Source organism: Dasypus novemcinctus, chromosome 24, assembly GCF_030445035.2.
Source record: "Dasypus novemcinctus isolate mDasNov1 chromosome 24, mDasNov1.1.hap2, whole genome shotgun sequence".
Lineage (NCBI taxonomy): Eukaryota > Metazoa > Chordata > Mammalia > Cingulata > Dasypodidae > Dasypus > Dasypus novemcinctus.
The window spans coordinates 29,859,474-29,887,295 of record NC_080696.1 but is presented as its reverse complement, the minus strand read 5'-3'; the positions used below and the strand labels follow the sequence as shown (position 1 = coordinate 29,887,295).

Below are 27,822 nucleotides of genomic sequence, written 5' to 3'. Positions count from 1 at the left end.
CCATATATCACCTGTCAATAGTATCCTATACCAGTATTCCTCCGCTGCCATTGTTGAACCACTCTGTGATCCAAAACTTCCTGAAAAGTGAAGCCCAATATAATGTCAGGATCCCTTACTAGTAAAATGGAATATAGCGATGGGTTTAAAGGTTAGATATAGAATACATGTTGATTTGGAAAAATTCTACATCCTATCTTTTTCTTTTCTTTTTTCCTAATTATTGAACTTCTCTTCACAAGAGCCCTAGACCACAGTAATTCATATATACAATATACAGTACTTCCCCAAATCCACCATAAAACCTTTTCCCTTCCACACCGATAATCTTTTAGTTTATTCATATCATATTTCCTGAAACTGATGTACAGACTCTGAGACAATAGCTTTCAAACAAGGTGACATCTGTGTTTACATTGTGGTCCATACTTTAGGCTATACAATTTTCTAAATTTTTTAGTTATCCTATGTTTTACATTATGGTTTACATTATTAGTCTGTCGTCCCCTATATGTTTTTGGTGTAATATTACATGTTTTATATCCATCCTTGTGTACTCTCGTGAAACTCCTCTCTTGCCCCCACATTTACCTTGGTTCCATCCATTCAACATCCATTTTCCCCTCCCCTTAGGGCCCACAGCGACAGCCAATCTCCATTTCCCGAGGAGCCACGTCCAGAGATACTTGCAACAGTGTTGAGGGCTTGACTTGCTCAACTGCCCTAATGCCCTGGGAGCCACCCTTTCTCTCGAGAGATACAGTTCCCTCTATTTGATGGCATTAGTCCTCCCCAGGATGTGGATCCACCCCCACTCTCACTACTTGGGTCTCTACCCAATGGTACAACCCACCCTGGCAAAATGAGCACTCAGACACTCCCCAGGAGTTCGTCCCGCTTCAGACCATCCCCTCCGAGCATCCTAAACAGGTAACCCTCCTAATTATATTTTGATACAGTTTTCTCAGCATTTTACTCTCAACCAACACCTGACAATCTCCTATGTTCGTATGTTGCCTCTCCCTCCCCCCAATTTTTTTGGGCAATATTACCCATCTGCCCATCCCCAGCCCCCCTCAAACCCGCAAAGCCCCACCCAAAGGCAACCCCTTGCCCCCATTTTATCTCTTCTTTGTGCTCATACTTACTGCCAGCTCATCATAGATTCCACCCCTGCAGACATCAGCTCACATCCTTCCTCCATCCCCTGATTTCCTGTAAGCCTATCTTCCAGTCTCTAGCTCTCTGAGGCAGCTTGCTTATTTCATATCATTGAGGTCATGTAGTATTTGTCCTTCAATGCCTGGGTTGCTTCACTCAACATAAGGTTCTCAAGATTCATCCATGTTATCACGTGTGTTTGTAGTGTATTTGTTCTTAAAGCCTAGTCGTATTCCATTGTATGTATATACCACATTTTATTGATCCACTCATCTGTTGATGGGCATTTGGGTTGATTCTAACTTTTGGCGATAGTGAACAATGCTGCTATGAACATTGGTGTGCATATATCAGTTTGTGTCCTTGTTTTCAGTTCTGCTGGGTATATACCCAGCAGTGGTATTGCTGGGTCATATGGCAAATCTATGGTTATTTTTTTGAGAAACCGCCAAACTGTCCTTCAAAATGGTTGGATCCTTCTGCATTCCCACCAGCAGTGGATGAGTGTTCCCATTGCTTCACATCCTCTCCAGCATTTGTATTCTTCTGTTTTTTTTCATATCTGCCAATCTTATGGGAGTAAGATGGTATCTCATTGTAGTTTTGATTTGCATTTCCCTGATAGCTAGAGATTTGGAGCATTTTTTCATGTGCTTTTTAGCCATTTGTATTTCTTCTTTGGAGAAGTGTCTGTTTAAATCTTTTTCCCATTTTTTAAAGGGGTTGTTTATCTTTTTATTTTCAAGATATAGGAGTTCTTTATATATGCAAGTTATAAGTCTCTTCTCAGATATATGGTTGCCAAATATTTTCTCCCATTGTGTGGGTTCCCTTTTTACTTTCTTGACAAACTCCTTTGAGGTGCAGGCTTTAATTTTGAAGAAGTCCCATTTATCTATTTGTTCTTTTGCTGCTCGTGCTTTTGGTGTGATATTCATGAAGCCATTTCCTATTACAAGGTCCTGTAGATGTTTCCCTACACTGCTTTCCAAGGTCTTTATGGCCTTGGCTCTTATATTTAGGTCTTTGATCCATCTTGAGTTGATCTTTGTATAAGGTGTGAGATGGTAATCCTCTTTCATTCTTCTACATATGGCTATCCAGTTCTCCAGGCACCATTTGTTGAATAGGCCATTCTCTCCCAGTTGAGAGGGTTTGGTGGCTTTATCAAATATTATATGGCTATATATATGAGGTTCTATATCAGAACTTTCAATTTGATTCCATTGGTCTGTGTGTCTCTCCTTATGCCAATACCATGCTGTTTTCACTACTGTGGCTTTGTAGTATGTTTTGAAGTCAGGTAGTGTGATTCCTCTGATTTCGTTTTTCTTTTTCAATATGTCTTTGGCTATTCGGGGCCTCTTTCCTTTCCAAATAAATTTCATAGGTAGTTTTTCTAGTTCCTTAAAGAAGACTGTGTTGATTTTTATTGGGATTGCATTGAATGTGTAGATCAGTTTTGGTAGGATAGACATCTTAATAATACTTAGTCTTCCTATCCATGAACAGGGAACATTCTTCCATTTATTTAGGTCTTCTTTGATTTCCTTGAACAGTCTTGTATAGTTCTCAGTGTATAAGTTTTTTACATCTTTAGTTAAATTTATTCCTAAATACTTGATTTTTTAATTTACTATTGTGAATGGTATTTGTTTCTTGATTTCCTCCTGATCTTGCTCATTATTGGTGTACAGAAATGCTACTGATTTTTGCGCATTGCTCTTATAACCTGCAACTTTACTAAACTCATTTATGAGTTCTAGAAGCTTTGTTGTAGACCTCTCAGGGTTTTCTATGTATAGGATCATGTCATCTGCAAATAATGAAATTTTGACTTCTTCCTTTCCAATTTGAATGCCTTTTATATCTGGTTCTTGCCTCAGTGCTCAAGCAAGTACTTCTAAGACAATGTTAAATAGAAGGGGAGACAGTGGGCATCATTTTCTTATTCCTGACTTTAGAGGGAAGGATTTTAGGATTTCTCCATTGTAAACAATGTTGGATGTAGGTTTTTCATATATACTCTTTATCATGTTCAAAAAATTTCCTTGTATTCCGATCTTTTGGAGTGTTTTTATCAAGGGTGCTGTATTTTGTCAAATGCTTTTTCTGCATCTATAGATATAATCATGTGATTTTTTTCCTTCAATCTGTTTATATGGTGTATTACATTGATTGATTTTCTTTTTTTTTTTTTTACATCATCTGAAAATACACTTTTATTTATTTACAATCTTCTCTATTTCATGAATACATTGAAAGGGCAAATTAGAACAATCACGTAAATAAAGTTCCTAACATAATGTGTAGTTGTGATAGTACTGAATAATACAGTGAAAGCAGTATATACTGGTAAGATAGTACATATGTCCATCACTATAGATGGAAGATGGCATGACATGGAAAACTGTTTTAGGTATCTCAAAAATTGGCCCTATTGAAAGAAGACATTGATAGCAATGATTCATGAGAGAAGTTTAAATAAAATTGTTTCATGAAATGTGAAAAGGCAAATAAATATTCTTTTGTATATGATTTTACGTATGAATATATAATCACGACTAAAATGAAGTGAAGGAAACCCCTCCTTCCACATTAACATATTTCTACAGACTATATAATCTCATCAGTCATTGGAGTCATCAATTACAACTTAACCTTCGCTTCACTGAACCTCTCATTTCCACCCAGTTTATCAGGTGTTTCACATATTTCGCTTCTTGCTCTCACTGCTCAGATTCTGTATCTGCTTCCTCTTCTAGTTCAGTTGAAGCCTCTGGGGGCTCTTGAGATGGGATCTCTTGAGGTGGGGTCTCTGGTGGTTCCTCTGGTGGAACTTGTTTAACTATCCCTCCAGGAGCTGTGCTAGCAAAAATAACCATACTCAACAATAAAGCTATAAGAAATAGAGGGAGTATAAGGGTTACTAGGCCAAGATTCTGTTGGTCTTTACGTTTTTTACGAGTGACAGGTTCACCTTGACCTCCTGGAAAAATTATCTTGGCAGGGAGACCACTGTCCATGCTACCACCATCTCCTTCTGTTTTGCAGTCAGGGGGAACAAAGCCAGCCTCACAATGGCAGTGCTTTAAATTGTTGCACACGCCTCTCCCATTACACATGTCAGCTGGACTACAGTCCTATTTGAGCGTGGTGTACGCAATGCAGGAATGATTTACGCAGATTTTGTTTGGGCCACAGTAAGTGCCAAAGTCCACATCTCCGACATCAGAGGTATCCAATGTGTCTACGGTATCTATGCTCCAGCACCAGTCATCTTCATGAGGGATCTGGATCATTGTGTGATTGGGTAGAATTTCTGGTAAATTTTTAATACCTGAACATACAAGTTTCCCACAGAATATGTCACTTTCTCGACAACTAACATATACTGGGTTTTTCCTAGAGGTAATACCACAGTTTCCAAACCGGTTTCCTTTGCTGTTCGTTAAAACGTAGCAATCTTCTGGGGCAGATCTTGCAGTCTGACCAAAAACTTTCATGCACTGATCATCAGGGTTCTTACACTTACCGTCAATGCAGTAGAAAATTCTACCACAGGATGTTCCATCTTGCTTGTAGCTGTCCTGAGGGCATTCGCCAGAGGTTCCGTTGCAATACTCTGGGAGGTCACACTCATCCAGAGCAGGACGGCAGTTGAATCCTGCTTTTAGGAAATTACATTCAAAACAGCAAAGCCCTTCACTACACTCTGCATCTTCCTTTAATCTACATGTTGAGTCACAGCAGGGATCTGAGGCACAGGAAAAGCCACAGTCACACTCCTCCGGGTCCTCCAACACACCATTTCCACAGGTGGCATCCCTACGAGTGTGGCCTGTGTGCCGTGGCTTGTTAAACAGACAGGCCCCTTTGTGTTCACGCAGAAACTCATAGAAGTAGTCAGAGCTGCAGTTGCTGAAGCCACTTTCTTTACTGATACTTTCATGCATGAGGCAAGAGTGACGATCATTACAAAGGCAGGCCGAATGGTTGTGCCGAATACCCAAGTTGTGCCCAAGCTCGTGAACCATGAGTGCTGCAGACAGGAGGACATCTTCATGATGGAAGGATTCAACAGCTGCAGCAAAACCACTCAAACAGGCACCACCAAGAAATGCCTGTCCCGTATTCCCTCCAGGATGATGCCCGACAATCATGTGGGCAACATCATAGTTCACACGATTGAAGAGCTGCTTTTGTCTCCGGCGATTGAAATTGCTGAGTGCAACTTGCAAGTCCACGGGGACCTCTGTTAGGTCCCCCTCGGACCAAATCTCTATGCCAACCAGCACCAGCTCTGTGTTGATTGCCCTGGTGAATCTGTTGGCCAGAGCAATGATGTCCATTACTCTCTGGACTGTCTCATTGACGTCACTGCCCCACATTTGGAACCGCTGGTTGCTGACCACGACAAACATCTCCACATACTTGGTGTGTGACCACAAGTAGGACAGCGACTGTGTGCTACGAGGCTTCCTGCTCTCTTGTTGCCGCTTGGTAGACACCGCTTGACTCTCTTTGGAAGTGACATTGCAGGAGCCTTGAGCTTGGTGTGCCATGGTGTACAACACATGTTCGAACCTCTCTGAAGAGTCCACGGGCTCAATGCCATAAGATTTTTCCTCCTTAATCAGGATGCCCTTGAGGCCTGAACAAGTGTTGACAGAAACAAAAGAACCTGGGACTCCTTCTATGTAGCCTTCAAAGTGGCAGTCACGTGAGATGAAAGGTGTTTCCTGCCCCAGGATCCCATTGTGGTAGCTGTAGACTGGAAAGTTACTCACAAAATAGTCTTTCTTCACAGTCAGGTGAAGCACCTGCTCCTGGCCCTGCATTATCAGTGCATAGGATGCCTTGTCCACTGGGTTGTCCCCTCCCTCGACTCTCAGCCTCTTGGGAATGATTATTTCGAAGAAAGAGTCATCGCCCGATGCCAGGTCACAGCACATGCTTGGCAGAAAAATCAACACCAACGCCAACACGGTCATGCTGACACATGAAGGTTCAGGTACAGGCCCCTGCCTCGGGTCCCTCCTGTATGGAGCCCAAGTCTGAAAGTTGACCTTACCCTCTTCCAAAGTCATTTTGTTTTTCATTCCAGCTGAGGCTTTGCAAAGTATCTCTTAGAAGTTTGCATTCCTGGTTATACTTCCATGCCTCCTGCATTACTTCATTCAGCTTCTCATCTTCATTTTCTCTTTCTCACAACGTCTTTGGCCATCTCTGAGATCTGGCTCCATTCTTCCTCTGGGAACTCAAAACTGCCAGTCATGATCTTTCTTCGCATGTCCTTTGGGATTGTCCGGCTATGGTGTTTGGAATAAAAAGGAGGGTATCCACACAGCATCACATAGATAATCACCCCTAGGGACCACAAGTCACAGCTCTTGTTATAAGTGTAGGGTGTTGGTGAGGTAGGTATGATGCCAGACTTCTCCTTCTGGTGTCTTCTCTGTGCTTCTAGTACCTGTGGTGCTACATAGTAAGGAGTGAACTGAGGTGTCATCAAGTCACCCTGGTCAATTTTGGCAAATCCAAAGTCACACAACTTCACAGGTGCATCCAGAGAGTTATCCTTGAAGAGCAGATTTTCAGGTTTGAGGTCTCTGTGCGCAATGTTTAACAAGTGACAGTGCTGTAGAGCCAAAGCTATCTGGGGCTGGACTCAGGAGGAAACTGTACACTGTTAGCAAACACTTCAGTAATCTGAACTATATTTGGGTGTGTGGCACACATCATGTGCAGACGTACCTCATTTCTAGCTTTTGGACGATCAAGAAGAATTTTCAGTGCAAACCATTCTTGGGTAGATTTCTTCACACAGACTCTAACTGGACCACTAATTCCAGTTCCCAGCTTCTTAGTCCAATTGATATTGTATTCCTCTAAAATGGAGGTTTCCTTGATGGTTTTCTCCATTTCGCTCTCCTCCGACATGCTCCTCGCGACCCCCACGGCAGAGAGCGGCGGAGGCTGCGAGGCTGCCGGGTCCCACCACAACCCAGGGGGCAAGGGACTGAGCGATCGGGCCCCTGGGCCTGGGGGACACAAGCAGCACCTACCCCCGGGAACCAGCGGGGATGAAGGCCCAGGCGACGGCTCGGCCTGAGCGGGCAATTTTACGCTGGCGGCGGCAACAAAAGGCCAGGCGGCGGTACTTGGCGACAAGCCTTTGTGCTGGGCCCCGTGCAGATGCCTCCCGGCCTCATCCCTGGCCAGGGAGGCTGGCTCCCGGGGCAGGACAAGGCAGAGAGGGCCCGGGGCACTGTGCAAGGTTTTGGTGGGGCTGCCACTTAGGCCCGGGCTCGCCAGGTCCTTAGGAGAGGTCTCCGCTACGCCTAAGCCGCAGGCACAGCGGAGAAGCCGAAGCCGATCCCGCCGCCGCCGCTGCTCCCGCCGCATCTTCAGCGCCACACATCACCGGGACACCCGCTCTGGGCAGCCCCGCCGGCCCCCCCCTCGCCGGCCCCCCCCTCGCCGGCCCGGATTGAATTTTTTATGTTGAACCATCCTTGCATACCTGGAATGAATCCCACTTGGTCAGGGTGTATAATTCCTTTAATGTGTTGTTGAATACAATTAGCAAGTATTTTGTTAAGTATTTTTGCATTTAGGTTCATTAGAGAAATTGGTCTGTAATTTTCCTTTCTTGTGGTGTCTTTCTTTGGCTTTGGTACTAGGGTAATGTTAGCATCATAGAAGGAGTTAGGCAATGTTACTTCTGTTTCGATTTTTTGGAAGAGTTTCAGCAGTATTGGTGTTAGTTCTTTCTGGAATGTTTAGTAGAATTCACCTGTAAGCTGTATGGCCCTGACCTCTTCTTAGTTGGTAGGTTTTTTTTTTTTTTTTAAATTTTTTATTCATTTTTTAAAAAATATTACATTAAAAAAATATGACGTCCCATTCAACCCCACCGCCCCAACCCCCACTCCCCCCACAGCAACACTCTCTCCCATCATCATGACACATCCATTGCACCTGGTAAGTACATCTCTGGGCATCGCTGCACCCCATAGTCAATGGTCCACATCATAGTCTACACTCTCCCACGTTCCATCCAGTGGGCCCTAGGGGGATCTACAATGTCCCGTAGTTGTCTGTGAAGCGCCACCCAGGACAACTCCAAGTCCCGAAAATGCCTCCCCATCTCATCTCTTCCTCCCATTCCCCGCACCCAGCAGCCACCATGGCCACCCTTCCCACACCAATGCCACATTTTCTCTGTGGACATTGGATTGGTTGTGTCCATTGCACATCTATGTCAAGTGGGGGCTTAGATTCCACATGGATACTGGATGCAATCCTCCTGCTTTCAATTGTAGGCACTCTATATATAATAACTGATTCTATCTCTTGACTTGTGATTGGTTTGTTGAGATCATTAATTTCTTCTTTCATCAATATAGGCTGCTTATGTGTTTCTAGGAATTTGTCCATTTCCTCTGAATTGTCATTTTTGTTGGAATATAGTTTTTCAAAGTATCCTCTTATGATAGTCTTTATTTCTGTGGGGTCAGTGGTGATATCTCCTTTCTCATTTCTTATTTTGTGTATTTGCATCTTCTCTCTTTTTTTCTTTGTTAGTCTCGCTAAAGGTTTGTCAATTGTATTGATCTTCTAAAAAAACCAGCTCTTGGTCTTGTTTATCTTTTCAAGTGCTTTCTTATTTTCTATTTCATTTAGTTCTGCTCTTATCTTTGTTATTTCCTTCCTTCTTCTTCCTGTTGGATTACTTTGTTGTTTTTTTTCTAATTCCTCCAAATGTGTGGTTAGTTCTTCAATTTTTGCTTTCTTCTTTTATAATATATGAATTTATAGCTATCAATTTCCCTCTCAGTACTGCTTTTGCTGCATCCCATAAATTTTGGTATGTTGTGTTACCATTATCATTTGTTTCAAGGTAGTCATTGATTTCTTTTGAGATTTCCTCTTTGACCCACTGTTTTTCTAAGAGTGTGCTGTTTAATTTCCAAATCATGGTGTGAAATCTGGGCCTCTGGGCCTTGCAAATTTCCAGCTTCACTCCACTGTGGTCAGAGATATTATTTTGTATGATTTCGATCTTTCTGAATTCATTAAGCCTTTCTTTGTGGCCTAGCATATGGTCTATCTTGGAGAATGATCCATATGCACTTGAGAAAAATGTGTATCCTGCTGTGTTTGCATGTAATGATCTGTATATGTCAATTAGATCCAGCTCCTCTAATATACTGTTCAAATATTTTGTTTCTTTAGTGATTCTCTTTTGAGATGTTCTGTCCAGAGTTGATAGTGGTGTATTAAAATCCCCCACTATAATTGTAGATGCATCTGTTCTTTCACTTAGTTTTTCCAGCGTTTGCCTCACGTATTTAGAGGCGCTCTTGTTAGGAGCATAAATATTTATGATTGTTCGATCTTCTTGACAGATTGTCCCTTTCACTAGTATGTAGTATCCTTCTTTGTCTCTCACAACTGTTTCGCATTTAAAGTCTATTTTGTCTGATATTAATATAGCTACTCCTGCCTTTTTTTGGTTACTGTTTGCTTGTATGATTGTTTTCCAACCATTCACTTTCAGCCTCCATGAATCTCTGGGTCTAAGATGTGTCTCTTGTAGACAGCATATAGATGGGTCATATTTTCTTATCCAGTGTCCCAGTCTGAATCTTTTGATAGGTGAGTTTAATCCGTTGACATTCAGCGTTATTACTTTCAAGGTATTATTTATGTTAGCCATATTTTGATTGGACTTGTGTTTGTCATATTTTTGTTTGTTTGTTTTTTTCCCTTCTCTTTTTGTCTTTTTTGTTGCTCTTACACTCTCCTCCAACTCTGCCTGTCCTGTTTTTTCCTTTCTTCCTGCAGAACTCCCTTTAGAATTTCTTGAAGGGGAGGTTTCTTGTTGGCATACTCTTTCAGTTTCTGTTTGTGAATATTTTGAACTCTCCATCATTTTTGAATGCTAGTTTAGTTGGACAGAGTATTCTTGGTTGGAAATTTTTTTCTTTTAGTACCTTGACTATATCATACCACTGCCTTCTTGCCTCCATGGTTTCAGATGAGAAATAAGCACTTAATCTTATGGAGCTTCCCTTGTATGTAATGGTTTTCTTTTCTCTTGCTGCTTTTAGAATTTTCTCTTTGTCTTGAGCGTTGGATAATTTGAGAAGTATATGTCTTGGCGTGGGCCTGTTGGGGTTTATGACAATTGGGGTGCGCTGTGCTTCTTGGATATGTACATCTGTCTCTTTCAGTAGATTTGGGAAGTTTTCAGCCATTATTTCCTGCAACACTCCTTCTGACCCCTTTCCCTTCTCTTCTCCTTCTGGGATGCCTATAATACATATGTTTGAGTGTTTTGCATTGTCATTCAGGTCCCTAGGTCCTAGCTGGATTTTTTCTATCTTTTTATCGATCAATTCTACTATCTATTTGATTTCTGATGTACTGTCTTCCACATCACTAATTCTCTGCTCTGCCTCTTCTAGTCTGCTGATGTTTGCTGCAAGTGTATTTTTGATTTCTTGAACTGTGGTGTTCATTCCCATCATATCTGTTATCTTTCTGCGTATGTCTGCAATTTCCCCTCCAAATGTTGTCTTCCTGTTGTTAACCTCTTCCTTTACTTCATTAAAATTGTTGGTGATAAATGTTCTGAGATCTTTAATTGCTTGTGTGAAGTTCTGCTCCCCTTCCTGGTTTTTAGTTTGTTCATTGGATTCAGCCATGTTTTCCTGATTACTGGTTTGGTTTGTAGATTTTTGTTGCTGTCTGCTCATCATTTTATCTTGATGGGTTTAATCAGTTCCTTAGCTTCTTTGTCTAGTCTTGGGGATTAATTAGCTGTTGTCTTTGCATAAGTGTTATATCTTCTCTTTGTCACTTTGTTCTTCTTATTCTAATTTCTTATTGCTGGTTGAGTTCACTTTAAAGGAAAGTATTAGGGCCAGGGAAAGGCAATTGTGTAAGCAGGGAAAAAGTGTAAAGTAGTATTGGTGATAAATGTTAACAGAGCAACAATATGAGATCTGGGAGGATGGATATTAGATTCATGTAAGTTGTGTAGAGTTATAGCAGTAGGTAGAGTACCTATAATGAGGTAGTCGACTGAATATGGGAGGAATATGGTATGAATTAAAAAGCTAGTGTTTTCATGAGAGAGGGAAAGAGAAAAGAAAGGCAATAGTTTCAAGAGTGGATAAAAGACAGAAAACAAAACAAAGGTATTAGAAATTAAGAGTTAGACACTTTGGGGATCAAAGGAAGGAAGGTGGAATATAGGAGAGACAGTAGATGATGGAGGATATCAAGATGTAGGGGAAAGGGTATAGTGTAGGTAGCCAAAATCAATTCACACAGAAATAAGGCAGTGGAGGATGAGGAAACCCAGCAAATGTGAGGTGTTCCCTGCAGCACCTATTGTATAATTAAGATATAATAAAATAAGAAGAAAATGAAGGACAAGGGAGAGAAAAAAAAAGAGAAGAAAGGAAGAAAGAAAAAGGGGGTGGGTAAAGGGAGGGGAACAACTATGAAAAAGAAAAAAAAGATATAGAACAATCACAACAGCAACAACAAAGAACCCCCCTAAATAACTGGGAAAAAAAAAAGACTTTGGGGGATACACTGGGAGAAAAGACTAGGAGATAATGCAATGTTAGCAATCAGGACATTAAAAAATAAAATAAAATAAAAAAACACAACCAAACAAAAGAAAACAAAAAAGAAAAAACACAAACAGTGAGGGCTAGGACATTCAAGGACCTCAGATGGACCTCAGGGCGTGATGGATTCAGGGATGGAAAGTCTGAGATATTGAAGACTCAAGAGGTGTGAGTCTCTGGGGTGTGGGCCACCAGGGTTTAGGGGACTCAGACCTGGCACCCTCAAATCTGGTTAACAGGGAGCCTGGGAGCACCGCAGTGCAACACAGTCTTCAGGGATCCCTGCAGGTGTGTGCCAGCCCTATGGGAGTGGTCACTTCCGCAAACTCTAACCTATGTGTCTGAATCCCTCAATTCACTCACTCGCTGGGTCTATTCTGTGGCTGTATCACCAATTCGACTTCAGGACACCTCCCACCCTGTAAACCCCCGGAAGGGCCACCTGGGGGCGCCTCTACACTGCAGCCAATTTAAAGATGCAGATCAGTAGCCAGGCCCGGGGGTGGGGCTCCAGCTGGAAATGCCGATAACAGAGTCCAAAACTGAAATTCCCATGCTTCGCAATATATTCCCCTAATCAGCTTCCAGACATCTCCCACCCTACAGGCCCTGAAACAATCTCCTGGTGATGTCTCTTTATTGTGAAAAATTTAAGGCTGCTTCAGATTGGCAGCCAGCCTTCGGGGGGCGGGGCTCTAGGTGGAAGTGCTATTATTTGTGTCCACAATAAAAAATTCCCCACTTCGCAAAAAAACTCCCATTTGTCTCCCCAAATCGGTCTGCGAAGGCCTCCTGTCCTATTAACCCCCCAATAGCCCACTCAGGGCTTATGAATTCCCCAGTACCGCAGAGCCTCCAGAAATCACCGCCGCAGCGCTGATGCCACGGCTCTGCCCACCCCAGGAGGGAGCGTCCAGCGCGCAGCTCCCACCTCTGTGTAATATAGTCTCAATTATATCTTATACACGAATTTTCTCTGTTACCTTCCCACCAAATCGATGTCCAGACACCTCCTGCCCTGCGAAATCCCGAAACAGCCTGGTCCCGAAGAATTTCCAATGCTGCCCAGCCGCTTCTTTGCAGGAGAGAATCTCAGGTGTGCTCACTCAGCCACCATCTTGCCCCGCCCCCTCTTTTAACATTTTTAATTACTTTTATTGATATAATCTTCATTTCTAGACTCTCTTCCAGGCCTCTCTCTCCTGTCTTTTCTTTTCAAGCTGTAACTCACCTTTTAGTATTTCCTACAAAGCCAGTCTCTTGGTTACAAACTCTCTCAGTTTCTGTTTCTCTGTGAATATTCTAAACTCACCCTCATTTTGAAAAACAGTCTTGTTGGATATAAGATTCTTGGCTAGAAGTTTTTCTCTTTTAGTATCTTAAATATATCATACCACTGTCTTCTTGCCTCCATGGTTTCTGATGAGAAGTTGGCACTTAATCTTATTGGGTATACCTTATATGTTAGGCATTACTTTTTTCTTGCTGCTCTCAGAATTCTCTTTGTCCTTGGCATTTGACATTCTGTTTAGTATGTGTCTCAGAGTTGCTCTATTAGGATTTATTTGGATGGGAGTACATTGTGCTTCTTGGACATGGTTATCTATGTCCTTCAATAGGGTTGGGAAATTTTCTTCCATTATTTCTTCAAATATTCCTTCTGCTCCTTTCCCCTTCTCTCCTTCTAAGACACCCATGACATGTAGGTTTGCATGTCTCCTCCTGTTGTTTAGATCCCTGAGATCTTGTTCATTTTCCCCATTCTTTTCTGTCTGTTCTTTTGTATGTTCAATTTCAGAGGCCATTTCTTCAAGCTCACAATCCTTTCTTCTGCCTTTTCAAATCTGCTATTATATGATTCCAGTGTATTTTAAATTTCATGTATTGCACCATTCATTCCCATAAGATCTGCTATTTTTCTATGTATTCTTTTGAAATCTTCCTCATGGTCATCCAATGTCTTCTTAATATCCTTAATCTCTTTAGCCATCTCATTGAATTGATTAAGGAGATTTGTTTGAACATCTGTGATTAATTGTCTCAACTCCTTTATGTCATCTGGAGGCTGATCTTTTCCCTCTAACTGGGCCATCCATATCTTCTTGTTTCTTGGTGTGGATTATAATTTTTTGTTGGTGTCTTGGCTTTTGGGTTACTAGAGTATTTATTCTGTGTGCAGTTTCTTTCTTTAACTTAGGGCTTTCTTGCCCTTTCTCCCTGGCTGGTTGTGTAGTAGGAGCCAAGGATGTAGTTGGTATTGTAAGCTGTGGAGGTTCAAGCTGCTCACATTGCCCCGGGACTGATGAAGCTTCTCCCAACTTTCTCCTTTACACAGAGCCACGGCCATGTGTAATAATCCAAGTTGTGCAGGCCTGGACTGTAGTTGCCCAGGGAGACTGATGAAGCTTCATACCCTTTTCTCCCCTGCCTGTGGTGGGGATGGAGCTGCAAGTGTGGGCAGCAATCTGCCATGATGGTCCAAAATGATCGCAGTTGCCAAGGTAGACTTCTGATATTCAGTCTGTGCCTGCCAAGTGTACTTCTAGTTACCCGGAGAGACTGATGCAGGGTCCACCAGCTTCCTCCCTGCTAGAGGTGGGGCTGAAGACTAGGCTAGGGCTGCAGGCCAATCTGGGCAAAATAAGTGGGTCCCTACCATTGCTGTGGTTTTCAGTCAGCCGAGCTTCCTCTCATTTTGGCAGCAGAGTCAAAATGGTGGTTACTGGCTTCATTCCCCACTTGGACAGGTTCAAACTTTACCTGTTCTTAGGGCTATACGTTAGCCAGCCAAATTTACTAATCAGTGGCTGAAATTGGTGGTCAACTGTCTCTTCCTCCCATTTTTGGGAAATTCCAGCCACAGAATAGCTCCTGAGGCTTGGGCTGCCTGAGTAGGATCTGCGACGTGGCCTGTATTTTCCCATAGATGTTGGCACAGGCTCCCTCAGCTTCTTCCTTGGTGGATGTGGGGCTGGCGCTTAAGCTAGGGTTGCAATCTGATCTGAATGGAAAGAAGCAGATCCCTATCAGCACTGTGATTTTCAGTCTGCCCCACGCTTCTTTGTGCCAGGGGCAGTTAAAATGGTGGCTGCCTGCCTCTTTCTGACTTGGACAGTTTCAAACTTTAGCTGTTCTTAGGATTATACTTTAACCTGCCAAATTTACTAATCAATAGCAGAAGTTGGTGCCTAACTGTCTCTTCCTCCCCCATTTTTGGGAAGTGCAGCTTCCAATTCCAGCCTCAGAATAGTTCCCCAGGCAGCTTCTGCCACCAGTGGAGAATGGGCACTGGCCTCCAGCGTGAGGAGTGAATCTTCTAGTTATGAATCTTCTCTGCACATGGACAGTCTCCTCCCATTCTTTCAAGGATGTTGCAGGATGCTCTTCTGGTCTCCTGGGGCCTCCAAATAGATGCTTTAGATAGCCCTGGGTAATTACTAACTTTCTGTAGCACGACCTGACTCTAGGAGCGCCTTATGCTTCTGCCGTCTTGTCCTAGTAGTTCTGTTATTTGCTGAGAATAATAATGTATGTTTATCTTTTAAGCTTTATCAGTTTTTGCTTCATGTATTATGAGGCTCTGTTGTTTGGCATATACTCGTTTATGATCATTATGTCATCTTGGTGAACTGATCCTTTTGTCATTATATAATGTCCTTCTTTGTCACTGGTAATTTTTACTGTTCTGATGTCTAATTTGTCTGATATTAATATAGCTACTCCTGCTTTTTTTTGATTGTTTGCATGGTATATCTTTCTACAGCTTTTACTTTCAGCTTACTCATATCATTGAATTAATTGGAAGTGAGTTTCTTATAAGCAGACTATATTTGGATCATGATTTTTTTAAAAATCTACTCTGTTGATTTTTATCCTTTAATTGGCATATTTAGACAATTTACATTTAAGGCACTTAAGATATTAGATCTTTCCTGTTTGTTTCTGCTGGTTCTACTTCTTCTGATTCTCCTTTCTTGCCTTCCTATGAATTTTTGAACATGTGTTAGGCTTCCATCTTGATTTTTTTGTAGTGTATCTCTTTGAGTATATCTCTTTGTATAGTGTTCTTAGCCATGCTGTAGGTATTGCCCTAATAAACACATGTGACTTTACCACTTCAAGTGTGGAAACATTCCTTTCATTTAGGTCCATTTATCTTGATTTGCCAAGTTTCCTTCATTTGTCATTTCTTTTCTATTTGAAGAAGTTCTTTTAGCCAATCTTTAAGGATAGGTTTGCTAGCATCAAATTCTTTTAGTTTTCCTTTGTCTGAGAATATCTTGATTTCCTCTTAATCCATAAATGATAATTTTGTCAGATATAGATGTGCTTGATAGTTCTTTTTTTCAGCTCTTGGAAAATGTCCTTCTGGCCTCCATGGCTGCAGTTGAGAAATGCAATGCTATTCAAATTGGTGTTCTCCTGTAAAGCAACACATCATTTCTTCTTGGCTCTTTTAAGGCTTTTCTGTTCATCTTTGTATTTCAGAATTTTAATTATGATGTGTCATTCTTTGAATTTATCTTGTTTTGGGTTTGCTGCTTGAGTCTGTTCATATGTGCCTTTTACCAAATTTGGGGACTTTTAAGCCATTATTTCTTTGAATACTTTTTCAGCTCCATTCTCTTCTCTCTAACTGAAACTGATGCCATGATTATTGGATTTGTTTAGTTATTTTCCCACAGATCCCTGAGGCTCTGTATTTGTTTTCAGTCTGTTTTCTCTCTGTTTTTCCAAATTCATTAAATTTTCTTGACCTTTCCTCAAGTTCACTGACTCTATCCTGTCATTCTAATATTGAGCCCATCCAGTAAATTTCTATTTCTTTTCTTTTACAGTTCTATAATTTCCATTGCTTCTTTTAAAAATAACTTCTATTTTTTTTGCTGAGAATTTTCTAATTTTCAAAATACGTTTCAAGAGAAATAATGAAGCATTTTTATGACAACCGTTTTAAAATTATGATGTCAAGTATTTCTAATACATCTTGGTGCTGGTTATCAGTTGATTGTCCTTTCTCTTTCAAGTTGTGATTTTCTTGGTTCCTGGTGTGATGGATGATTTTTTTTTCTATTATATTCTGGACATTTTGTCTATTATGTTGGGAGACTTGGGGTCCTGTTTAAATCTTTTCTTTTAGCAGGCATTCACCATGCTTAGGTTTAGCACAGAGACCCTGTCCTACTTTGGTGGGCTGCAGTTTCAATAACTCATTTTCAGAACTTTGAATTATTGTATTGTTACAACGACTGATACTGCTTGGAATGTGGGTACAAAGAGGCTTCTTAGGCCAGGCAGCTTGTTGCCTCAGGGTCCCTCTTGACAGTGCTACCCTATCACCCCAGTATCTCAGGAAGTCTCAGGCCCACTGAAGAAGGAGAACATGCCCCCCGGCTATTTGTTTTTACCACGGCTCCCAAGAGATCCCCCTCACTGTACCACTGGGCTTTCAGAGCTGGAAGAGGACTGAGACTACTTGGGCTGCCTTCTGCTGCTAGGCTGGGGATCACCAACTGTTTGATAGAGGGACATAAAACAGGAGCTCTTCTTTTACTCTTTGTAACAACCACCCTGGCCTTCTCCCTCTTCCTTTTCTTTACTGTTTGTGCAATAACCGCTTGTGCAGTAACGGCTTGCTGGGTGACCCTGTCAGTTGACTCAGTGTTGTGCCTGGCACTTTACCTGTCCTTTATCTTCTGTAAATTGCACTTTCTAATAATGGGCTAGGGACCCAAGCTCCATTACTCTTTTCAGAACACATTACTGATGGTTGTGATGTGTTCAATCAAAAGCCTGTAATTGATAGCTAGGCATTTCCTTCTTGAAAGCATACCAAGAAAGCAGGAAAAGTGCTGTTGAAAGCTTCTTCCTGATTATCCCATTGGCTTACAAAAGTTCTGGCAGCTTTCTGAGTGGGATCTCCGTTTCCTCCCTACTGTGAATATTTCTTGAGAGCCCAGAGATTTAACATACTCTGAATTCTTATGGAAGTAAATAAGGGTGTGTCACACAACATCCTGACAGATTCCTGCTATGATTTTTGACATATTTTTATATCAAATAAAAGGACTGGTTGTCCATTATTTTCCTTTTATATCAACACAGATTATTTACTACAAAAATACTTACTTTTACAATCCAAGTGTCCAGCAAAAGGTCAATGGATAAACAAAATATGGTATATCCATGCAATGGAATATTATTCAGCTGTAAAAAGAGGTGAAGTGCTGGTAAGTGCTACAACATGGATGAACCTTAAACACATCATGTTGAGCGAAATAAGTCAGACAAAAAAAGACAAATATTACATGATTTTTCTTATATGAAGTGCTTAGAATAAGCAAATTCATAGAGACAGAAATTAGGAGGAGTGGGGAGAGATGGGGATGGGGAATATTGCTTAATGAGTATGAGGTTGGTTTATGATGAGGAAAATAGTCTGGAAATAAATAGTAGTGAAAGTTATACAGTATTGTCAATGCACATAATGTCAAAGAATGAACCACTTAAAATGGTTCAAATGATTTATGTTTATATATTTACCACAATTAAAAATAAATTATTTTTAAAAATTTACCTTTAAGGGGAAGCCTTTGGTTTTGATTTTGTTAAAGAGCTGTGGAAAAGCAGGCATCCCCTACCCATCCTTCCTTCTGTGAATTCTACCTGTCCTTCTGGTCCAGCTTGCACATTGCTTCTCCTGTGAAGCCTTCCCTAGCTGCTCCTGCCCAGCATTCATGCCTTTCTCTGAAGTTCTCACTGTAATGTCTGAACCATGCAATTAAATGCTGAGTTGGTGTCTCTCCTGCAAGGACATTTAATTCTTGCTTAGTGTTTTATTTAACTCCATTGAGAATAAAATCCAAATTATCCTGCTCTGCAAGGCCCTATATAGAACTCTGCTGTCCTCCAATCTCCTTCACTCTCTTTTCCTTCCCTCTGCCTCAGTCACACTGCCCTTCCCCACCCCTGAGGTGCCAAGCACATGCACTTACTGAATCTCCAGGACCAAGACTGTGTCTGACATATAAGGCACACAACGAATATTTATTGAATTAAATAATTAATGAATCTAAATAAAGTCTATTATTTTGTCATCAAAAATGTATTCTGTGTTTATTTTAGAACTTTGGGAAATATGAAGTAGAATAAAAAAGACACAGCATAATTCCGCGTTTGAGAGGTAAACATTTTTTATACTTCTTTTGTTTTTTGTTTCTTCCAAGTCCTTTTATTATTTATGGTGTTCAGGTTGTTTTGTTTTGTATGGTTAGGTTCACAATATATCTTTTTACATGCATTTGCCTTGCTTTTCCTGCTATATTTATTTATTTATATGGCTCTTTATTCCAAAGAGTATCGGAAGGTTTATGAGATGTATAATTACAGTATTTCTGTTGCCTGCAGCATGCAAGCCTGTACCTTACTCCTACTAAGTGCTTGTGGAGTGAATGAGCAAGTCTGGGAAAGCTTGCTTTCCAGGGGAGGGCAGATGGCTATGTGATTGTGTTTGATTCTTGGAAACAGCCAGTACCTCCCAGCTGTGTTCATGGCATAGTGTTTTTGAAACCTAGTTATGTCTCTGGTTGTTTGTTTGTACCCATTCGTCTTTGCCTTTCCTTTCTGGAAGGAAACATGTTTGAAGGCCTGGTCACAAGGAGTGGCCTCCCTCTAGACCAGTTTAGACTCATTCCATTATTTAGATGTGTAGTTACCAAAGTAGCTCTTTGCACGCAAAGAATGCTAATTCCCAGCCCAGCAACTGGGATGTATCTGCTCCTCCTTCCCTTCCAAGCCTTAGAGGCATGTACTCCTAAGTTGGCCAAAATCACCACAACCCTCCACCCTACCAAGCTCCAGAATTCTCTGGTTGGAATGCTGCAAAAAGGATGACAAGTGTGGATTTCTCAGAAGCCAAGTGATTACACCACACTCCCTGCTGTCACAGGGTCCTTAACCAGGCTGTTCCTTTCCTTGATGCATTGCTCTCTCTCTCAGAGATACATATGCACACATGCTTGCGTGTGCATGTGCGCACGCACACACACACCTGCTTCAACCTACTATCCCATCAGATCTCAACTCAAATGTTCCTACCTCAGGGAAGCCTTCCCTGCACCCTGGATTTCATCAGGTCACTTATTAAATGTCTTCATAGGAAAGCACTGAATGTCCTTCCTTCCTTGTACTCACCACAGTTTAAGGTTATACATTTTTACATGTCTTTGTCCCACTTTTAGACAGTGGGCTCAAGGAGGGCAGAGACCATGTCTGATTTTTCTTACTTTGTCTCTGTGCTTGACACAATGCCTAGAACATGGTAATACTCAATAAATATCTTTTGGATGAATGAATGAATAATGGACATTTGGGTTGATTCAGTGAAGAGTATTGGTTAAGAGGGTGAGCTTAGGCCCAATCAGGGTTCAAACCGAGTTCTGTGACTCTGGTTAGTAACATAACTTCTCTGTGCCCCTGTTAACCTCTCTACAAATTGGAAATAGTAACACTTCCTATTTCATAGCATTGTCACGAAGATCTAGTGAGATTCTCTGTGTAAAAAGTGTCAACCAAAGCCATACTCATAGTAAATCTTCAACATACATTATCTATTATCATGACTATCATATTCTGCTTTTTTTTTGTTCATGGAAATACTGCCATAGTGCATATTTTCTAAAACATATATTTTGATACACTTCTGTGAGCATTTTATTAGGTAAGATTCATAGAGGTTGAATTGTTGCCTCAGAAGGTTAATTTATTTGTTACTAATTTTTGTGTATGGTATGAGGGAGAGTTCTAGTATTGTGCTTTTCCAAATTAAGAGTTATGGGAGGCTGACACCCCTGTTGGTTTCAGGATCTGCAGAAATTAGACACTTAGGCATGTATTCAGTGGTGGCAAGCATTTGTTCAACTTGGTTAAAGAATACTTTGATGGAAAATTGTCACAGCTCCCTGTGCCCACTTTATCCCCCCTGAGCCTCACTTTGGGTTGCAGAGGTTAGACAGTTCAGACTGGATTAGAGGATCTGCTTTATCTCCCTAGGCTTGAGCTTTTATTACCAATAATGTGGGGAACTGTGTCATTAGCACAGCAGCTCCCATCCTTACCTTACACAATTTGCTCTGTAAATGTCTTGTAGTCTAGAGTTGATGTCTGAGTTCTTGTTATCTGTATTTTAGCTATGCCACAGGCATCTGGCTTTTCAATTTAATATCATGGCTTGCCGTGCAATGGGCAAGCTTTCCAGCCTGGGGCCTCCCCAGCATCAGGCCCTGCCATGGTCTCTCCTACTAGCCAGTTGTCCCAAAACCATTTACTAATTTCCTATAAATTTGTGGCAGTTTCTGGACTCTATTCTGTTCCTCTAATTCTGTAGGAGATGTTCCCTCATTCCATTCCCATTAATTTTGTTTTCTCAAAAAAATTTCGGCTATAGTCTCATCCAAGAAAACCTGAGAATCAACTTGTGCCACCAATCTTTATCTACCACATGCACACATACCCACACACACTCTATCTCACACACATATCCACTGGGATTTTATTGGAATTATATTGAATCCATGTAATACTTTGGAGAGGATTGATTTCTTCCCAAAAGAAACTCTGCCCATTCTAGAACTTGCAATATTTTTCCTTTTATTCAGGTCTTTTCTATACTCTTCAGTAAAGTTGTATAGTTCTTCCTTTATATAGGTCTCACATATTTTATATTCATTGCCATTGCCAATAGGGTCTTATTATATTTTTTTCAGTTGGTTATTTTGTGTGTGTGTAATTCCTGTTTTCATTTTTAACTTCCAAAGAATGTCAAGAGAATGATAAAATTACACTATGGCTGAATGTAAATGATTTTCTTTAAAAGAATAGTTATTGAAAGGAAAATTCTCTCTTCCTTGCCACTTTCTCCCCCCACCTCCCAACAAAGTGGCTCTGTGTGCTGTAACCCATTTTTCCCTTAAACTTTTAATTTTGAAATAATTTCAAACTTAACAGGAGAATCACTTATTTTATAATTCCATTGTGTGGGTATACCACATTTTGTTTACCTATTCACCTATTGATAGACACTTGGGTTACTTCTACCTTTTAACTGTTGTGAATAATGCTGCTATGAATATTGGTGTACAAATATCTGTCTCAGTTCCTGCTTTTGATTCTTTGGGGCATATACCTAGAAGTAGGTTTACCAGGTGATATGGCAATTGTAACTTTTTGAGGATCTGCCAAGCTGTTTTCCACTGAGGCAGCACCATTTTACATTTTGACATACAATATACACGGGTTCCTATTTCTCTGTATCCCTGCCAGCACTTGTTATTTCCCATTTAAAAAATAATAGCCGTCCTTGTGGATATGGGGTGGTATCTCATTAATTTTTGATTTGCATTTCCTCAGTGGCTAATGATGTTGAGCATCTTTTCATGTGCTTGTTGGCCATTTGTATATCTTCTATGGAGAAATGTCTATCTAATACTTTGCCCATTTTTTAATTGGGCTGTTTGTCTTTTTGTTGTTGAATTATAAGAGTTCTTTATTTTTCTGAATATTAAACCCTTATCAGATAAAAGGTTTCCAAATATTTTCTCCCATTCTTAATAATGTCCTTTGATACACAAAAATTTTTAATTTTAATAAAGTCCAATTATATATTTTTCTTTTGTTTACACTGGTACTTTCAGTGTAAAGTCTAAATTTTAACACAAGGTCCTGCAGATATTTCCCTATGGTTTCTTCTAAGAGTTTTATAGTTTTAGCTCTTATATTTAGGTTGTTGATTGGTTGGTTTTTACTGTATGTAGGAGCACCATCTTTTACTTTTGCTACTCATAATACGAGGTGAACTAAGAATGTCTAAGACAGATGGCTAATCTGATTTCAGTTGCCATGTTACAGGCAGAGTGCTAAATAAGGCATTATAAACAAGGGCTAGGTAGAGCAGGGTGACCTTGGGGTTGTTCAGAGGGTGTGGAATACATAATTTGTCAATAACATCTTTTCTTGGTTTGGTTGCTATCAAACATTGGATAAAGATTTATCATGTACTTCATAAATATTATTCATGAACAATGGAGATTGGCTAACACCGTCATTTAAAATAAACTGGGAAAGCTGGTACTAAAGTTGATTTTATTTTATTTATTTATTTTTAAAGATTTATTTTATTTATTTCTCTCCCCTTCCCCACCCCCCCCCGCCCCAGTTGTCTGTTCCCTGTGTCCATTCGCTGCATATTCTTCTTTGTCCGCTTCTGTTGTCAGCGGCACGGGAATCTGTGTTTCTTTTTGTTGCATTATCTTGTTGTGTCAGCTCTCCATGTGTGCGGCACCATTCCTGGGCAGGCTGAACTTTCTTTCGTGCTGGGCGGCTCTCCTTATGGGGCACACTCCTTGTGTGTGGGGCTCCCCTATGCGAGGGACATCCCTGCATGGCACGGCACTCCTTGCACATCAGCACTGCGCGTGGGCCAGGTGCACACGGGTCAAGGAGGCCCAGGGTTTGAACTGCAGACCTCCCATGTGGTAGACGGATGCCCTAACCACTGGGCCAAGTCCGCTTCCCTAAAGTTGATTTTAGATAACCAACTTTTATCTTTTTCTTGAATGTTCGATTTCCTTAGAATGCCTTTCTTACAGCATGCATGACAGTTTTAAAGTGATAAGAGTCATCTAGGGATTTGCAATTACTATATTTTTGTTTTTAGTCTCTATTATCAAGATATGATCCTGTACTGCTTCTGTTCATTCATTTATTATTTTTAATGTAACGGATTTATTGATATGTTATTCACATACCATATAATCCACCCATTTAAAGTGTATAATCGAGTAGTTTTTAGTATATTCACAATGTTGTATCCCTATCACCACAATTTTAGATCTTGTTCATCACCCCCAAAATAAACCCATACCCATTAGAAATCACCTCTTATTTGCTTTCCAATTCCCCCTCTCAGCCCTAGGCGATCATTAATTTACTTACTTTTTTCTGTAGATTTGCCTTCTTTGGATATTTCATGTGAGTGGAATCATAGATTATGTGACCTTTTGTAACTGGCTTCTTTCACTTAGCATAATGTTTTTAAGGCTCATCCATTTTAGAGTCCGTATCAATATTTCACTACTTTTTATTGATGACTAATATTCCACTGTATGGATACACAGTATTTTGTTTATCCATTCATCAGGTGATTGGGTTGTTTCCACTTTTTGTCTATCATGAATAATGCTACTATGAACACTCATGTACATGTTTTTGTGTGAACATATGCTTTTAGTTCTCTTCGGTATCTATCTAGGTTTATATATATATGGTAACTCTATGTTTAACCTTTCGAGGATATGCTTAACTCTTTTCCAAAGTAGTGGCTCAATTTTACAATTCCATCGTCAGTATACGAGGTCTCCAATTTCTTCCTGTTCTCAATACTTGTTATTTTCTGTATTTTTTATTATAGCCATCTAGTCATATGAAGGGGTATCTCATTGTGGTTTTGTTTGTACTTCCCTGATGGCTACATCTGGACTGCTTCTGGAATCTAACATTTAAGTGCCCTCTTTTGCCTCTCCTTCAAACTACCTTGGCTTGAATTGTGATAGGGGTCTCATACTTAATTTTTCTCTGCAGATTCCAGAAATCCCTCTTCTGGCAGAAGTGGGCAGGACCTGAACATAACTTCAGAATGAATGAAGCATCTAGAATGCATATGGATCATATCCAAAAAACATAATTGTTTATTTAGATATCCCAACTAACCATATACCCCTATTAGAGGTATTACAAACACAGCACCAAAACAAGAATTGAGCTATTTTTCTGGAGGCCCTCATTAATCTTTTACTCCTAGTGTCATATGAAGAAAAATTTAATGTGTTGTATCTGGCATGAAAGTACTGCTTGAAGGCTGTAAAATTATCTAAATGCATGTAACTGACAGACTAGAATGAAAATGTTACAAGAGTAGGTGGGTAAGGAGAGATTATGGGGCGTGCACTTAGGATCAAGACTGCTAAGCCAAAAGTACAATGGTCTACAGGATTCAGATGTCCTAGAGAATAATCTCTAAGGGGAAAAGAAAACAGAAAACAAGTAGCAAGTTAATAAAAGATAATGAAATGGGAGAAAAAGTCACAACTACTGTTGGTGTGGAAACCTCAAAGACTTGAGTTAGAGATTAAGGAGAACTAGATGCTCAGAAATCCTTAGCTGTAGCAAGAAATATAATAATAATAATAATAATAAGTAGTAATTAGCCACCTTGTACTCAGTGCTTGCTATGCAAAAGGGACAGACTAAATGTGTCATGTGGATAATTACACTTACCCTCATAGTCACTCCATTTTACAGGCAAGGAAACTGAAGCTTAGAGAGTTTAGGTAACCTGTCCAAAGTCTATCAGTGGCATTTGAAGCCTAGTCTTTCTGGCTCAGGAGTCACACTCTTAACCACTTAGAACTATCGTTGTTTCCTTAGGGCAATGAAACTTAGAGGGAATATTCTAATTTGAGTAAAAATAAAATTTGGGTTGAACTCAGATTTCTTAGTGATTTCTTGGATATTTATTAGTGAGCTGCAAAGGGCAAGACCCAGATTAGGCAAGGCTAGACTCAGATAACTATGTCACAGAATTACAACTAAGGATCGTCTAAAAAAGACTACATTTTACAAAGACTTAGATGGGCTTTATAACAGTACATAGAAAAACCAATGACATACTTTTACATACATGTATGAAATTGTATGTAAGCACTCTCTCTATACACTTTGTATCTAAGTAAATGTGCATATCTGTAGTTGGGTAGGGTTGTGACTTTCAAAATTGGTGTTATGGTTTCCTGGGAGGGGTGATGAGTATTCTGGAGAGAATAAAAAGAAAAGATTATGTGTCCAGTGTTAAAGCTCTAGGAAGGAACTCAGTCTCTTGGATAATGGGACCTTAACAGTAAAGGGTTTACCAGGGCTTGTCTTTTACCCCAGCTCATGATGGTGTCTTACAAAGTACAGTGGCAACAAAAACTATGACTTATAACAGAGAAAGAGCATCAACGCCCCATGTTTCTCAAAGAAGCACTGGGATTTTGGCAGTTTACAGAGCAGATCCAACACAAGGAACCATTGCTTGTCTGAACAGCTCCTCCCAGAGGCACGCCTTTATGACTGAGAGCCCCTGGAGCCAGGGCCTGGCTGGGAGACTGGGCAGATTCCTGAACTGGACAGCTGGGAAATAATAAAGATCAAAAGTCCATGTGCATCACTCTTCACTCATCACATGTTAATTGGCGCTACTTTGGATTCTTGGTTTGCCCTGAACCTCCTTCTACAGGCTTTGTGACCTTCAAACTTTGTTTCCTCTGTCGGGATATGCCTCAGGAAAATCCCAAACCATTCCAATATGGAGTAATCACAGAGTCATAGACTGTCAGAATTAATTGGCACTTCAGGGTCATCCAGTCATAACCAAGAATTTTGTTAAAACTTCTGTAGGTGACTGACTTGGGTTTAGGCAAGCCACAAAGCTAGGAAGTCATGAGGCAGGTGTAGCTGTAGGGTCACACCTCTACTTGTTCCACACCTTTTTACTAAGAATCTCCAGACTTTTTAATAAACTTTTAGAGTTATATCTTCTGTCTGAACTGTGGTGGAGAAAAATTGGAGGATGGGAGGAGTATAAAAAGGTCGTGTCAATTTAGATTTTGAATGTATTTCCCACCATGCCCCCACCTCTAACTTCAATGATATTTAAATTCAAAATACTATTGTACTCAGGGCTAAGATTTATTACAGTGAAAGGATGTAAAGCAGAATCAACAAAGGCAAAAGGCACATGGGTAAAATTTGGAGGAAATAGTGCCTAAAGTTCCAAGAGTCCTCTTCCAGTAGAGTTGCTTAACTCCTCCAGCAATTAATTGTGGCAGTATGTGTAGAGTATTGTCTACAGTGAAAGCTTATGACAGACTGAGCATCCAGGGTTTTTACTGAGGGCTGCTCCTGTAGGCACCCACTGCCTACCACATACTAAAATCTGAGACTCCTGGAAGGAAAGCAGGTGTTTGTCATAAACCACTTTATTTGCACCAACAGTCCAGGCACAGCAAGCCACCCTTAGCATTTAGGGAAATTTTCATATCAGTGTAGGGAAATTTTTATCTATCCAATTCCAGATGCCAGCCAGGGGCCAACCTTGCAAGCAGGCCTTTCTAATCTTAGCAATCTTAGGCTTGCTAGGTAAACTCTTTTCAGAACCGAAGAGTAAACACATTTTATTCTTTATTCTGTTAGAATTTAGTAAGTTGCCAGCAATAAGGTAAATATGTTTATCATCATCGTTAAGTCTTAGACTCATATTTTTATTAGGTCATTCATCTCTACCTGAATGTTCTAAAATATCACAAACCCAGTGAAACTCATCATCTTTTCCCATATTCTAGCTCCTTCTTTTGTGAGCACCCAACTAGTGAATAGCTTCTTTGTTCCTTTCATCAATGAATTTATTCTTAACTTCTACCTCTGTTATAACTTCCACAACTCATCAGTTGCCAAGTCCTGTAGATTCTACTGCTTAGTTATCTTTCAGAGTTCTTCCTTATCCTGACTGCCACTTCCCTAGTTCAACTTTTGTCATCTTGCTCTAGGATGGTAGCTTTTTAAATAAGTCTTTCCCTATAATTGCTCTCTTTTTTTTCTAGTCCACCATCCATAATGTACTACCGCCAGAGTTCTTTTAAGTTTTTCTTTTTAGAATACTATTTTTAACTTATTTTGAAAAAACTTGACTCATTAAGCTATTTCTTTTATTAGAAAAAGTAATGCCTGCACAATGTAAAGGTCCAAATAGTACCAAAAGGTATGCAGTGAAATATAAAACTCTTTCCTTTCATATTCCCTGTCCTCTTTCTCAGAGGTACCCGCTGTTGATTGGTTTCTCATTTACCCTTCCAAAATTTTTCTCTGACTGTATAAGCTTGTATATGTAGGTATATCATTAAAGCACACACTCTCT

The 27,822-nt window shown here is 40.4% G+C and overlaps 3 protein-coding genes across 12 annotated transcripts in view; 1 reads left to right on the top strand and 2 right to left on the bottom strand.

Annotated features, from left to right (window-relative positions):
* TGM3 (transglutaminase 3) overlaps positions 1 to 27,822 on the top strand; it is a 159,044-nt gene that overhangs the window by 11,553 nt on the left and 119,669 nt on the right. For 6 of the 10 annotated variants that reach the window (XR_011647298.1, XR_009183173.2, XM_058286811.1 and 3 more), the window contains exon 3: positions 18,939 to 18,996. The exons of 3 other annotated variants lie outside the window; for them this stretch is intronic. The gene's annotated coding sequence lies outside the window, so the exon portion shown is untranslated. Of the gene's footprint in view, positions 1 to 633; positions 931 to 18,938; positions 18,997 to 27,822 lie in introns of those variants that run through there. One more of the 10 variants, XM_058286809.1, reaches the window with a different exon arrangement.
* LOC139437517 (disintegrin and metalloproteinase domain-containing protein 1-like) lies at positions 3,891 to 11,324 on the bottom strand. The gene is given in 3 exon segments (XM_071211816.1): positions 3,891 to 4,060; positions 4,142 to 6,261; positions 11,159 to 11,324. Coding segments are annotated over 3 exon segments (2,334 nt in total). The 5' UTR covers positions 11,203 to 11,324.
* LOC131275814 (MAP kinase-activated protein kinase 5-like) lies at positions 6,356 to 7,216 on the bottom strand. Its single transcript, XM_058287348.1, has 2 exons — positions 6,919 to 7,216; positions 6,356 to 6,820 (listed from the first exon to the last, which is right to left on the bottom strand). Exons 1-2 carry the CDS (start codon positions 7,102 to 7,104, stop codon positions 6,356 to 6,358), a joined length of 651 nt encoding a protein of 216 aa, XP_058143331.1. The 5' UTR covers positions 7,105 to 7,216.

What these genes read in the sequence shown, in the direction of transcription:
- LOC131275814 (XM_058287348.1), bottom strand. Translation starts at nt 7,104, where the DNA reads ATGTCGGAGGAGAGCGAAATGGAGAAAACCATCAAGGAAACCTCCATT. An exon ending in GTCCAAAAGCTAGAAATGAG is followed by an intron (nt 6,821 to 6,918) that starts GTACGTCTGCAC and finishes GTCCAGCCCCAG; the next exon opens with ATAGCTTTGGCTCTACAGCA.